The sequence below is a fragment of the Sinocyclocheilus anshuiensis genome, unplaced genomic scaffold, assembly GCF_001515605.1.
Source record: "Sinocyclocheilus anshuiensis isolate Anshui unplaced genomic scaffold, SAMN03320099.WGS_v1.1 scaffold421, whole genome shotgun sequence".
Classification (NCBI taxonomy): domain Eukaryota; kingdom Metazoa; phylum Chordata; class Actinopteri; order Cypriniformes; family Cyprinidae; genus Sinocyclocheilus; species Sinocyclocheilus anshuiensis.
The window spans coordinates 916,169-928,496 of record NW_015540859.1 but is presented as its reverse complement, the minus strand read 5'-3'; the positions used below and the strand labels follow the sequence as shown (position 1 = coordinate 928,496).

Here is a 12,328-nt window from a genome sequence, read left to right as displayed (position 1 = left end):
GTGGTCTCTGTGAAAGTCTGTGGTAAGCGAGGGATCCAGAATATCCTCTGCATTGACCCAGGACCGTTCCTCCGGACCGTACCCCTCCCAGTCCACTAGATACTGGATCATTCTGCCCCGGCGACGAGAGTCCAGAATCTCCCGAACTCGGTACGCCTCCTCTGCGTCTGTGGTGATGGGAGGGACTCTCTGGTCACCAGCCTCCTCCTGGTCCTCCGCTCCTCTTGGACCACCAGAGGGCTTGAACAAAGAGACATGAAAAGTGGGTGAGATACGATAATGGGCAGGCAAAGCCAAACGGAATGAAACAGGAGTTATTTGTCTGAGAATTTTGAATGGACCCACGTACCTGGGACTGAGCTTTTTGCAGGGTAACCGGAGACGAACATCCCGAGTGGACAACCAGACCCACTGACGATGGAGTGGGTGGCTGGGGGTTGGAAACCCAGGACACATTGGAATGGGGTGATACCTGTAGCAGGTTTGCGGAGTGAATTCTGAGCATACTCGGCCATAGTAAGTAGCGGCTCCAGTCGGTCTGATTGCGATGGCAGTATGATCGGAGGAAACGAGTGAGTTCTTGATTAAGACGTTCCACCTGACCGTTCGACTGTGGGTGATACCCGGAGGTGAGACTGACATTGATGTTGAGCTGTCGGCAGAAGGCTGACCAGACTCGGGAGGTGAACTGGGGACCCCGATCAGAGACCACGTCCTCAGGAAGGCCGTAAAACCTGAACACGTAGTTGCAGAGGACCTCGGCTGTCTCAAGAGCAGTGGGTAGTTTGGGTAGAGGAATCAGGTGGCAGGCCTTGGAAAAGCGATCGATAACAGTGAGAATGGTAATGTGACCCTGTGTGGCAGATCTGTTATGAAGTCGATGGCTATGTGGGACCAGGGGTGTTGTGGGATGGGTAATGGTTGTAGGAGACCCGCAGGCAGTTGATGAGGGGATTTGGTTATGTTGCAAGAAAACACTGATTCTAGGAGCACAATTATAGCTAAAATATATTTAGACATTTTCTAAGTATAAGTCAAGTATACTGAGAAGTACATAAAGCCCATTTCTGAGAAGTACATAAAAAGTAGACTAAAAGTATACTTTCCTATTTTTAGTTTAAAAGAAGTATACTAATAGCACACTTGAATAAACTTCTTTTTCGTAAGGGACATCAAAAAACTCTTTTGTTTTCTCATAAAATGCATTTACTTTTTCCTCATTTTCCAACGATTCTCAAACAGTTTGTTCAAAGCAGTTCTAAGATCCACTCTGCATCCCAATGTTCATACTATCCATCCTAACTAGAATCCCAGCAGGCACAGGACGTCAATATAAGGCCAGATTGACATTGGACATGACGTCAGACAGACGTTTAATTTTGGTAGAGAATGAAAATCGGGTTGACGTCAGTACTTGACACCAATTTGACACTGACTGAACGTTGGATTTTGGTTACACAACCTAAAAACAACAAATGTCAATGTCAGCAGTCGGTATTTGACATCAAAATTAACATTGACATTAGACGTTGAATTGACATTGAATTTTGGTCACCCGAAGTCGCAACCAAAATTTTACAAAATATCAACATCTTATGATGTTGTGTGACTGCTGGGATGTTGAAAGGAGTTTGACAAAAGTCCCCGGATGTGTTTTTTTTGAAGTGTGGATCCGTGCACACTCTAACGGCTAATATTGCCTACAATCCATTGCGCTTTGGTTCAGAACTACAAACACGAATAAATAAATAAAAAACGTTTAAAAAAAACTACAAACATGATGTATGTATGTGACCGGTTAAGTAGAGAGGTTTAAATAAAGCTATGCTATTGGGTGATTCATATATGCCATATATGGGGGTTATTTCATGTTATATGTGCAGCAGCAGTATTTCATGCATGAAGCATGTTGTGGATGTATCGGCAGTAGCAAGTCTCGGTACTTGCTCTGCTGCGGCAGCAGCAACAGTGTAGCAGATCTATTTCGACAAGACCAAGCACATTAATTCAATTCAATTCAAGTTTATTTGTATAGCGCATTTCACAATACAAACCATTGCAAAGCAGCTTTACAGAAAATATCTTTCTACATTGTATTTAGTAGTAGCTTATCAGTGGTGACTGTCAAGTTGATGTCCATATGGAAGAAATGTACAGTAAAAATCATGCAGTTAGTTAATGACGTAATCAAAAAGACAGCGAACACTATTAACAGCAAAGATTATATATTGCAGTCAAACTTATTGCACAGTTTGGTAGTTCTGTATGTTGTTTCAGGGTTGGCATCGTCTGAGGTCCTCTGAGGGGTTGGCATCATCTCTTCCCAGGTGTTCGGTCATCTCAGATCTTTGTAAGGGTTGGATCCAGACTAAAGCTAGTGTAGTCACATTGGGATGCCAATCCTGTGGTAGAAACAGAGAAGTCAAAATTAACGTAGCTGCTGTTCCAACGAAGCAAAAATGATGTGTTCAACCCAAGCATTAACGGTGTCATGTACATTACCATGCCAAACCCTCCGAGAGTTGTCATGATAGAACATTATTTATCATGCACTTTTGGCTTTACAACTTTGCAGATCATTTACATTCACATACAGCTACATTGCACACTGCATGAAAGACAGTATTCGAAATGGCATAATAGGGGCACTTTAAATCATTCTTTGACCGTACACTGTCACTGGGGTAGCACCCTTTTAAAAGGCAATATTTACAAGCGGTCGATTGATTTGTATTTCCTGATGAGCTTAGAGAGCATGGTGGCCTATATAAAGCCGATATATGATATTACAGTATTTCATTTAAATAAAATGCACAACAATTGCTACAATGAAATTGAAATTTGACACATTTACAAAATTAGAAGTAATGAATTCTAAAATTAATCTGTGAAAAAAAATCATTTGATAATAAATCTGTTAAACAAATGGATTATTTTTGATTCTGTAATCCTTAACCACCTTCACATAGTTAAAAACATGACTAAAAAGGAAGTAAACACTGTAATCAACAGTGCACCCAGTAATCTGGTAAATTTGTGTGATCTGGGAATCATATTTTCTAAAATAAACTCCAGGTAATGTTAATTTTGCATACAGTACACTGGCGTATGACATAGCGGCTAACGGTATATAGTGCAGCAACGTTTAAAATGAATGATTTAAAGATTATGCTCTCATCTGCGCTCAGGTCAAGTGTTCTTAGCGCTGTCAAAATAAAAGCTGTTTCTGACACTGATCAGCCAAACAGAAAAGCTTATTGAGTGATGCAGATCATTTAAAAATGCCTTGACAATTTTATATTTGGCATTTAGGTACTAATATGTAGACTTCATGTAATGCAGGGGCGTAGATTACGCGGGGGACGCGGGGGACGTGTCCCCCTCACTTTTAATATCACGTAAATTCGTCCCCCGCACTTTTTTGGGCAAGTGTGTTCGCATAGAGGTTTTCAAGAGCCGGTGTGAATAAATATAGATTTAAATTCAAAGAGACAGGATAGTCTGTGCATGATCTGATGCTTTATTCGGACCCAGAATAAGGCGAGATGAACATTCACAGAGCGCTAAACATTCCGTGCAGTGTATGTTACATTCATACTCGATGCCGGAGGCGCTCTCGCGAAGAAAGGCCTACTATGGACAAAAGCGTCCAGCTATCGCTGTATGAAAACAGTTGTTTTCAGAAAAACAGAAAACAGAAACGACAATATGGTTTATTTGTGTTTGTCAAGTCATCTCCAGGTAATAAATAAAGTATATGAACAATGCAGTGCTAACTGACATAGCATTTATTACAGTATTGAAACTATTCTGCCTTATTATGTGATAAAAAAAAAAGTGTTTGTAGTATATAAACAAATCATTATTATTGGTTATTGTCCAGCAGTTATCTGATTTCTAAGCCAATTAAAAGCTAGAAATGAGTGTATATGTATATATATATATATATATATATATATTATTTTTTTTTTTTTAATATATAACATTTCTGTCCCCCTCATTTCTGAAATGATGGCTACGCCCCTGATGTAATGTATACCTTTAAGGTAGTAATATACATCCTTTAGAGGTAAAAAAGGCAGAAAGTGTACCCTTTTGAAAGGGTACTACTGCGCCAGTGACAGCAGTTGTTACTGAGAGTTTTACTTACTACTTCTTTTAATTTCATCATTCATTCTTAGGTCGTATGTTATATGTGTCAAGTATCTTTTCTTTCTTCAACTGTCTGAACATGGGAGCATACAGTGTATCCAAACGGGGACTGGAAGCGTTTGCAGACTGCTTGAGAGTAGAGATGGTCAATTTTGGAGTTAAGGTAAGGCCTTAGTCATTCACTGTAAAAAATGGTTGTGATTTTAACAGTAAAAGACTGTAAAAAGGCTACAATAAAAACCTGTTAATTGGTTATCAGTAAGTTTCCATACTATAGAAGAAAAAGTCATGGTATAATTTACAGTGAAAAACCGTAAATTGACACTCCCAGAATTCCCTGCATGCCACTTCAGATTTGATGTTTTTGTTGAAATAACTGTTTCTTCTTAGTTTTTTCTTATCAGTTGTGTACATTAGGGTTTAATCTTACATCTAATGTTGTTAAATTAATGTTTATTGCATTATTTCAGTATCATATGTGTCACCATGATGGTGTTTAGTGTTTGTGTGAATGACACTGTCCTCCTTCTACTGTATATAAGTATTGCCCTCCTCAGCTCGTAGAAAAGCTGTTTGTGATGAGCTTTGGTTCATCATGTGACTTTCTCATCACCACCAGTTTTTGGTGGTTATCAGTGCATTACAATGATTCAAAACGGATATTACTTCAATATGTTGGTTTATTAACATTACATCAGTTAATGAAATACGGTATTTTATTGTGAATAAAAGTCTGTAAAACCTAAAATGTTGCTACCATATTTTTTACGGTGAAGTTCTGGCAACCGCAGCTGCCGGAATTCTACCGTAAATGTCACAGATTTTTTTTTTACAGTGTTCTTTTAAAGGGAAACTCACATTGTCATCGATGTTTAAAGGCCTCAGTGGACTCTTTTTATTATTATTATTACAAATAGGATATTTCTTTGAACACAGTGCATTATTTTATTTTTCTATTTCTCTGTTCTTGTAGGTCAGTATTATTCAACCAGGAAATTTTGGCATAGCCACAAACATTCTGCCCAAGAAAAAACCGCAAGATATATGGGATGAATTTGATGATGCACGTAAACTAACATTCAACCAGAAATACATTGAGATGGCATGTGAATATTTTAATTTATTGTGTACTTCAGGATTTAAGGATTGCTCTATGGTTATCAATGCCATGTTACACGCTCTCATTGCTCCCAAACCTCAAACCCGATACCTGCTCGTATCCTGGAGAGATATGTTTTTCTTCTACATATGCCCTTTTCTCCCTACTTGTATCACTGATTCTGTGTTTACTGTAAGTTCCATGTATCACAAACGTAAAGTAATGCTTTACTCATAATTTGTTTATTCATAATAAGAATAAGAGAGCTTGCTTTACATCGATGACTCAAGCCCTATGTGTTGCTGTAAGACTGCTGTAACTCTTAACATGAGACATAAAAAAAAATTCCGGGACAGTTGTTCACAAAAATACTTAAATGTACTGAAACATTCTTTATTATAAAGGCGTGTACTCCTTTCCCTTTTCTTTCTGAGTAGAAACATAATAAAGTCTTTATCACAGATAATCTTGCTGAAGAATTAATCATGGGCAACATTAAAAGGACTTTAAAAGTCAAGAAAGTCTTCCAATTCATCCCCCTTTTAATTGGACATGAGGTGTCCTGAATTGTGACTGCTATTATAGATGTAGGAGTTGAGAAGCTACCTATATTGAACATTTATGCTACAACAATGCATTCGCAACACCATTGAAGGTGAAAGACTGAAAACCTAAGAAAAAAGGTGACAAGTTAACCTGAAAATACACTACTGTTTCAAAAGTTTGGGGCAGTGAAATGGATCGAAAGATTCTATTTTTAAAAAGAAATGCTGTTCTTTTGAACTTTCTATTCATCAAAGAATCCTTGAAAATACTGTATCATGGTTTCCACAAAAAATACGAAGCAATGATTCTTGAGCAGCAAATCAGCATCATAGAATGATTCCCAAAAATTATGTGGTGAAAATTCAGCTTTGCATCACAGTACTAAATTACATTTGAAAATATATTAAAAAAGCATGATAATAAAATGACGTAGAAACTTACCGTTCATTAAACTGGCTGGTGAATTTGTAATGTAAATTTGGGCATTTTATGATGCCATATTGCGTCTGTATGCAAACTCAATGTGTTGTTCACAGATGTAGTACGAGGAACTAAGATAAGCATCATTTAAATAGATAAAACACCTGGAGAGACGACCTATGTTTTCTGACATGGTTGGTTTCACCAGTAGGGTTTTCCTCCTGTAATGTTTCCTGCTTTCGTGGATATGATGTTACTCCAGGTCAAGTCATGACGTTTTATTTATAAAGTGTTTCATTTCTGCTTTTCTGTTTAACCATTATCTGGAAGTGTATTGCTCTGTGACCCATTTCGTTAGATTTAGATAATCATCCCACTACTTTCAGTAACTTGTGTATGTACATTTATATTCAGAGGAAGAAGTGGCGTGTCATTGTCTACAGTTCACAAAGATATACTTAGATAGAGGGCCTCCTTTCCAACCACAAGGCCAAAAGTCCCTGTCTAACACTCCAGAAGTCATATAGCACTACAATGCTACATAATACAACACTGTTTTATCACCTCATAAAGCTGTCCAGCAGATCTCATTGAGCACAGTTACACAGTGGAGTGTTATTGTTCACTCAACAACTCAGGCAATCATATTTAAAGATTTCTTAATATTTAAAGGTTTTATGCTGACCCTGTAAAGCCTGACATATGAGGTAATAGTCAGAAAAATCCATTTTTGAAAATGAGTTTTGAAATTTTCAAAAGTTTATTGAACCTTGAAACAGTTTATTATAGTTAACAGTTTACACACACACACACACACACACATGTTTTGCTGCAATGCAGTGCTCTTTCACCAAATTTTATTTTATTAGCTTGTAATGTAAATCAATGGGATCTTTATAACAGTATAGCAGATACTTGCTTTCGTCATTCTATATCTCCAATAATATGTAAGATGATATTTAGATGCTTAGTTTTATGATCAAAACATATAATGCAATGCACGATTCACTAGGCTTTACATGGTTAATGTTTAAATGCTTTGGTTTTCTCATTAAAGCTTGTTTTTAATATTTCTATACTGAGCCTTTTACAAGATAAATGCATTTTTTACCTTAACACTCATAGTTTAATACCATATTGTTGACAAGACTGAAATGTATTTCCCGATATGAATTTGCCTTGTAAATCAGGTATGGGTTGTAGTAGTCGGCCCACAATAAAGTTATTGTGAAAAAGCATTTGAATAGGACAACATTTAGAAAAAAAAAATATTTACCATATTTTCCGCATCAGTACTTTCAAAACAAGAGGTAACACTACAATAAAGTTCCATTTATTAACATAAGTTAACTACATTAGTTAACATGAACTAACAATGAAAATACTTTTTTTTTTCAATATTTGGCCAACTAATGCATTACTAAAAATTTTAATATATGAATATTATTTAATGGACCTGAGATGACATGTAATTCAAAAATGCTGTAATAAATGTATTGCTCATTGTTAGTCAATGTCAGTTATGGAACCTTTTTCTGAAGCCAAAAAGTTTCAGTTTCATTTCGGCAATCCATGAAACTAAAACACAAACCAAGCACCAAACAAACAATCCACAGATCACTGCTTCCTTGAGTTCAAACACTCAAAAGTTCTGTCACATTGTAAACGATGATGGGTTCTCATGGTTCTGTCCAACAACGGTTTTGTTTGCTGATATGTACAGCTCCGAGGTCTGCTGAGAGGAGCGTCCCGAAATGTACCGTTTCCCCAGGCACCGCAAGTCTTGGAAGATCTGACAAAAGTGGCTCCTGAATTTAACCCCGATGAAGGCGTACAGAATAGGATTCAAGCAACAGTGAAGGTAGGCCACACTCCTGCTGATAGACAAAGTCATCAGAGTCACCTGTTCTTCCTCGCAGACTCTCTCACTGAACCGTTTACTGGTGTGGACGAGAAGAGCCACGTTGTAAGGCAGATGGCAAATGACGAACACAAAGACCACGGCCAGGACCACGCGGATCGCCTTGTGCTTCTGGAAGTTTTGAGCTTTGAGTAGAGTCACCATGGTGCACGAGTAGCAGAATATGATGACCATCAACGGCACCAAGAACCCGAGGACCATCTGCATGCTCGGAATCAGGATTTTCATGATTCTGGCAAGGTTGTGCTCCTCAAAGTTAAGGATGCATTCCTTGTTTTCCTCCTGGTAATATATAAGCGTAGGTAGAGACAAGATAAAAGCGAGCAGCCAAATGACCAAGCAGATGAGACGGCTGTACACCTGAGCTTGCGATCGAATTCGAACTGATCGTCTGGCTTGCACGATGGCGATGTAGCGGTCGCCGCTGATGCAGGCCAGCAGGAGCGTGCTGCTGTACACATTGATGCTGTAGGCTGCTCTCAGAAACTTACAAGCCCACGTGCCCATGCCCCAGTCGTGCTGTTCATTGTAGATGATCAGTGGAAGGGCGATGACGAACAGCAGATCCGCCAGTGCCACGTTAACCAGGTAGATATCTGTCATGGTTTTTGCTTTCTTGTAGAAGGCGTATGTTAGGAGGACCAAAACGTTGCCCAGCAGGCCGAGTGTGCAAATCAGAGAGTAGATGAATGTTGGGATGGTCACTTGCTGTTCGTTGAACCATGTCAGGTTACAAGGTGCCGCCTCATCATCATAATCATAAGTATCATCTGTGTAATTATCCATGAACTCATTCATAACTGTATGACTGACCTTGAAAGAAAAGAGAGCGATGGAAAGAATTCAAATCTGAAAATCTAAAAGCAAAACAACCACACAGTACTTCCAATGTTTGTTAACGGGGTCATATGATGCGATTTCAATTTTTCCTTTCTCTTTGGAGTGTTACAAGCTCTTGGTGCATAAAGAAGATTTGTAAAGTTGCAAAGACTAAAGTCTCAAATCCAAAGAGATATTCTTTATAAAAGTTGAGTCAGCAACGCCCTCCTAAAACGCCTCATTCTAACACACCCCCACATGTCTACATCACTATGTTGGAAGATTTGCATAACACCGCCCAAATGTTCACGCAAAGAAAGAAGGCGTAACTTTTATTCTCGCTGTAGTATTGTTGCTGCCGCCGTATCGTGAAGAGCTGTGTGCTTCGTTGTGAAAGTGAAACTACTTTGTTTGGCCTTCCAAAAGAGGACGATATCGCTTCGTCATGCCTGGAGCTGATCCGTGCTGGTCGCTGAGGAAATACATCAACTTCGCGCTGTCGATCGCCGGATCGGCTTTCACCGTGGACGAAGCGGAGTCCAGCCCGGGGTCGTCACATGTGGTTGCCGCAAGCCCTCCGGATGCTCCTTCGTCGAATCCGCTGGCCGCGTCGTTCTCAAGCCCACCGTGAGTGACGCTGTGTGTTTCGTTGTGAAAGCGAAACTACTTTGTTTGGCCTTCCAAAAGAGGGCACGACTAGAAATCAGTGGTTAAGTTGTATTTACAACACTGTTCCAGAACAGTTCAACCCAAATATTCATATGTGTGCTGTGCTTTTTATGGATGACAGTTTCCTGATCCTGGTAGAGTAGACTACAATGTCGGCTGTTCTGACTCACAGACTGTAAGTACGTTTTTTATATATAAAGAATTTGCCACTGATGATTCAAACACAAGTTTTGAGCAGTGTAGAGTAGCGCTTGTTGTTTGTCATTTCTCCGATTCATGTAGACATGGTTTTATGTTTATGCGGCGCGATGCAACGCAACGTGTAAAAAGACAGTATAAGTCATTATAATCCGTAATCATATGACCCCTTTAAGAGAAGAAAAAATTACATTTGCATATCAAACAAAAGCTCATTCCCTGTGGAAACAAGTGTACATGAAATAAAAACTACTTGCAAATAATGTAATATTAATTAAATAAAAGGCCACTTTCAATTTCATGACCGTGCGTCTTTCAAAAAGTGCACTTTGTAAAAATGTCAAATTCAAATTTCAAATTTTTGATGTTGTTGGCTAATACAATACAATTCAATTTCATATAATATCAATAGAAATTAAATTTAGTAACCATATTTTAAAGAATTTGGTTAGTTTAAAACAAATCGCTCTAAAATTCAGCTAATTGAATTTCATAGAAAGTATAATACATTTTAATTTAGTGGCAATTGACGTGCATCGATGTGCAAAGTGTCAGAAAACATTACAGTTAGTTTGCACTATTAGTATATTTCCGTAATAAGTACCCTTTTCAAAAGTATGCAAAACTTTTGCCTAGCAGCATGGCGTGTGTTTAGGAGGGAAGTTATGTAAATGTTTCTGCATCATGGCTGATTCTGTATAGATAGCAGATAAGATAATGATACCACAGTCATCTTTACGAAAAATGAAAGGCGTTTGTGTCCTTGTTTCAGCTGCTTGCTGTACCCACTGCAAAACCTACACAGAATTTCTGCACATTTAAAAGTCTGACTGCATTTACTTATTTTAAGGGGGGAAAAGTTTAGATAATGATCAGTCCAACTCATTCATTAAAATAACAATAAATGGAAAATAACATGTTTGTTTTCTTTTAAGAAAGCCATGCTCAGGCACAATTTATGTCCAACAGTATTTAAGCATTAAAAAATTAGTAATATTATAGATTTAACTGCACTGACACTAACGGATGAGATGAACTCAACTGAGCTGAATAATGACAATTTTGTCTTCTGTAGAGCTGCTTGTAGTGCAAATGAATTCATTTCCTATCTGATTAATTTTACAACATTATTACAAAGTTATTTTACTTTTTATTCCTGTGATAATATGTAATGTATACAGTGCTATAGAAATAAATGTCACTTGACATAACATTCAGTCGACTATGTCAAAAATATGACAAATAAAAGCACATTTTTTCCCCCACAGTCTATTGCAAACAAATGCACTTTGATCAAATTAATATCTGTATTTAAAATACTGTACCTCAAAGCGGCCTCTTCTTTAAAGTCCTTCTTACTGTCTCTTTCTCTTGACTGATTTGAGAGGAGAGGAATATTTCAACAGTTCACATGTGATGCACCTGTTTCAGTGTGGAGTTCCTCTGACTGTGTTCTTTTATGTTTCTATAGACCAGCCCACATGTGAGATCATGCTGTAGGTGCTGTCACAAATACAGTGTTGATAAAATGTCTCTGTTGTTCTGCTATCTGATGAGGTTTCTTCTTTGATGTCCTTTTTGTCCTACACCGATGAGAAAGCTCATTTCGCTTTTTACCACCTACAGGAAAAGCTTTGATCTCTTAAATATATATATAAAAGAAAGTTTAAGGGACTGTTCTTTTAAAAACATTACACCAGTCTGTCTAATTAAACCTCTGATATTTCTATAAGTAGTCGAGACATGGATCAGCTGACCTCAACAAACAAAAACTGAGAAGTAAACAGAGGAACAGAGAATTGCTGCATTGTCTTGTGACACTGTCGCACAGGACACATGTTTTAATCCAATCATTATGTATTATGATGGTTTTATATATATTTGAGTTTTATGGATTTGCATGATGTCTTGGCCATTTTATTCCTCTTACCTATTTTAATGTGTGTATGCCTTTAAATGAGACTGTGCCTGCCTGTCATGTGAGTGATCACTGATCACATGACAGGGAATTAGAAATGGACATTATTGGATTGTATATACACTGATGGACCAGAGATTGCCTTACTATTGGGAGATGAGGGGGGTCTGTATTACTTACTTTTGGAGAAAGCGTAATGGTCAACTTGGATCATGTGTGCCTTAATAACCAATCACATTTCAGCCTTGACATCATTGAGTTGTGCGACACTCAATTGCCGTTTATGGATCCCATAGGAATGAATGAGACGTGAATAGAAGTGCCGTAAGCTGAATGCCTGTCGCAAAAAGTCAGTGACTTCTCTTATAAAACGGCATTTTTTTAATGGTAAACTCTCAAAGTAGTTCAATCTAAAAGTATTGTTTAGTGTAAAACATGTTGGAGATTAGCAGATAGGCTGTCGATTCATTAAATGATGAGCTGTTTCCTCTAAAAAGCTGTTTATTCAGCGTAGTGAAGCCTCTCCTCCATTGACATCCATTCAATAAAAAACGGCCTCTGGTCTCCTTTCCATTAGCATTAGCCA

General features: G+C 38.0%; 2 protein-coding genes across 4 annotated transcripts in view; one reads left to right on the top strand and one right to left on the bottom strand.

Annotated features, from left to right (window-relative positions):
- Positions 1 to 5,734, top strand: part of LOC107687956 (D-beta-hydroxybutyrate dehydrogenase, mitochondrial-like) — a 9,418-nt gene extending 3,684 nt beyond the window's left edge. For 2 of the 3 annotated variants that reach the window (XM_016485448.1, XM_016485449.1), the window contains 2 exons: positions 4,182 to 4,315; positions 5,126 to 5,734. In XM_016485448.1, coding sequence (XP_016340934.1) covers positions 4,182 to 4,315; positions 5,126 to 5,488 — 497 coding nt within the window. In that variant the 3' untranslated portion in view covers positions 5,489 to 5,734. The remainder of the gene's footprint in view (positions 1 to 4,181; positions 4,316 to 5,125) is intronic. The other variant, XM_016485450.1, reaches the window with a different exon arrangement.
- A 2,137-nt stretch (positions 5,735 to 7,871) lies between these two features.
- LOC107687955 (C-C chemokine receptor type 6-like) lies at positions 7,872 to 11,238 on the bottom strand. The gene is made up of 2 exons (XM_016485447.1): positions 11,150 to 11,238; positions 7,872 to 8,951 (listed from the first exon to the last, which is right to left on the bottom strand). The coding sequence occupies exon 2, from the start codon at positions 8,934 to 8,936 to the stop codon at positions 7,872 to 7,874; it is 1,065 nt and encodes a 354-aa protein (XP_016340933.1). The 5' UTR covers positions 8,937 to 8,951; positions 11,150 to 11,238.
- Positions 11,239 to 12,328: the final 1,090 nt, after the last annotated feature.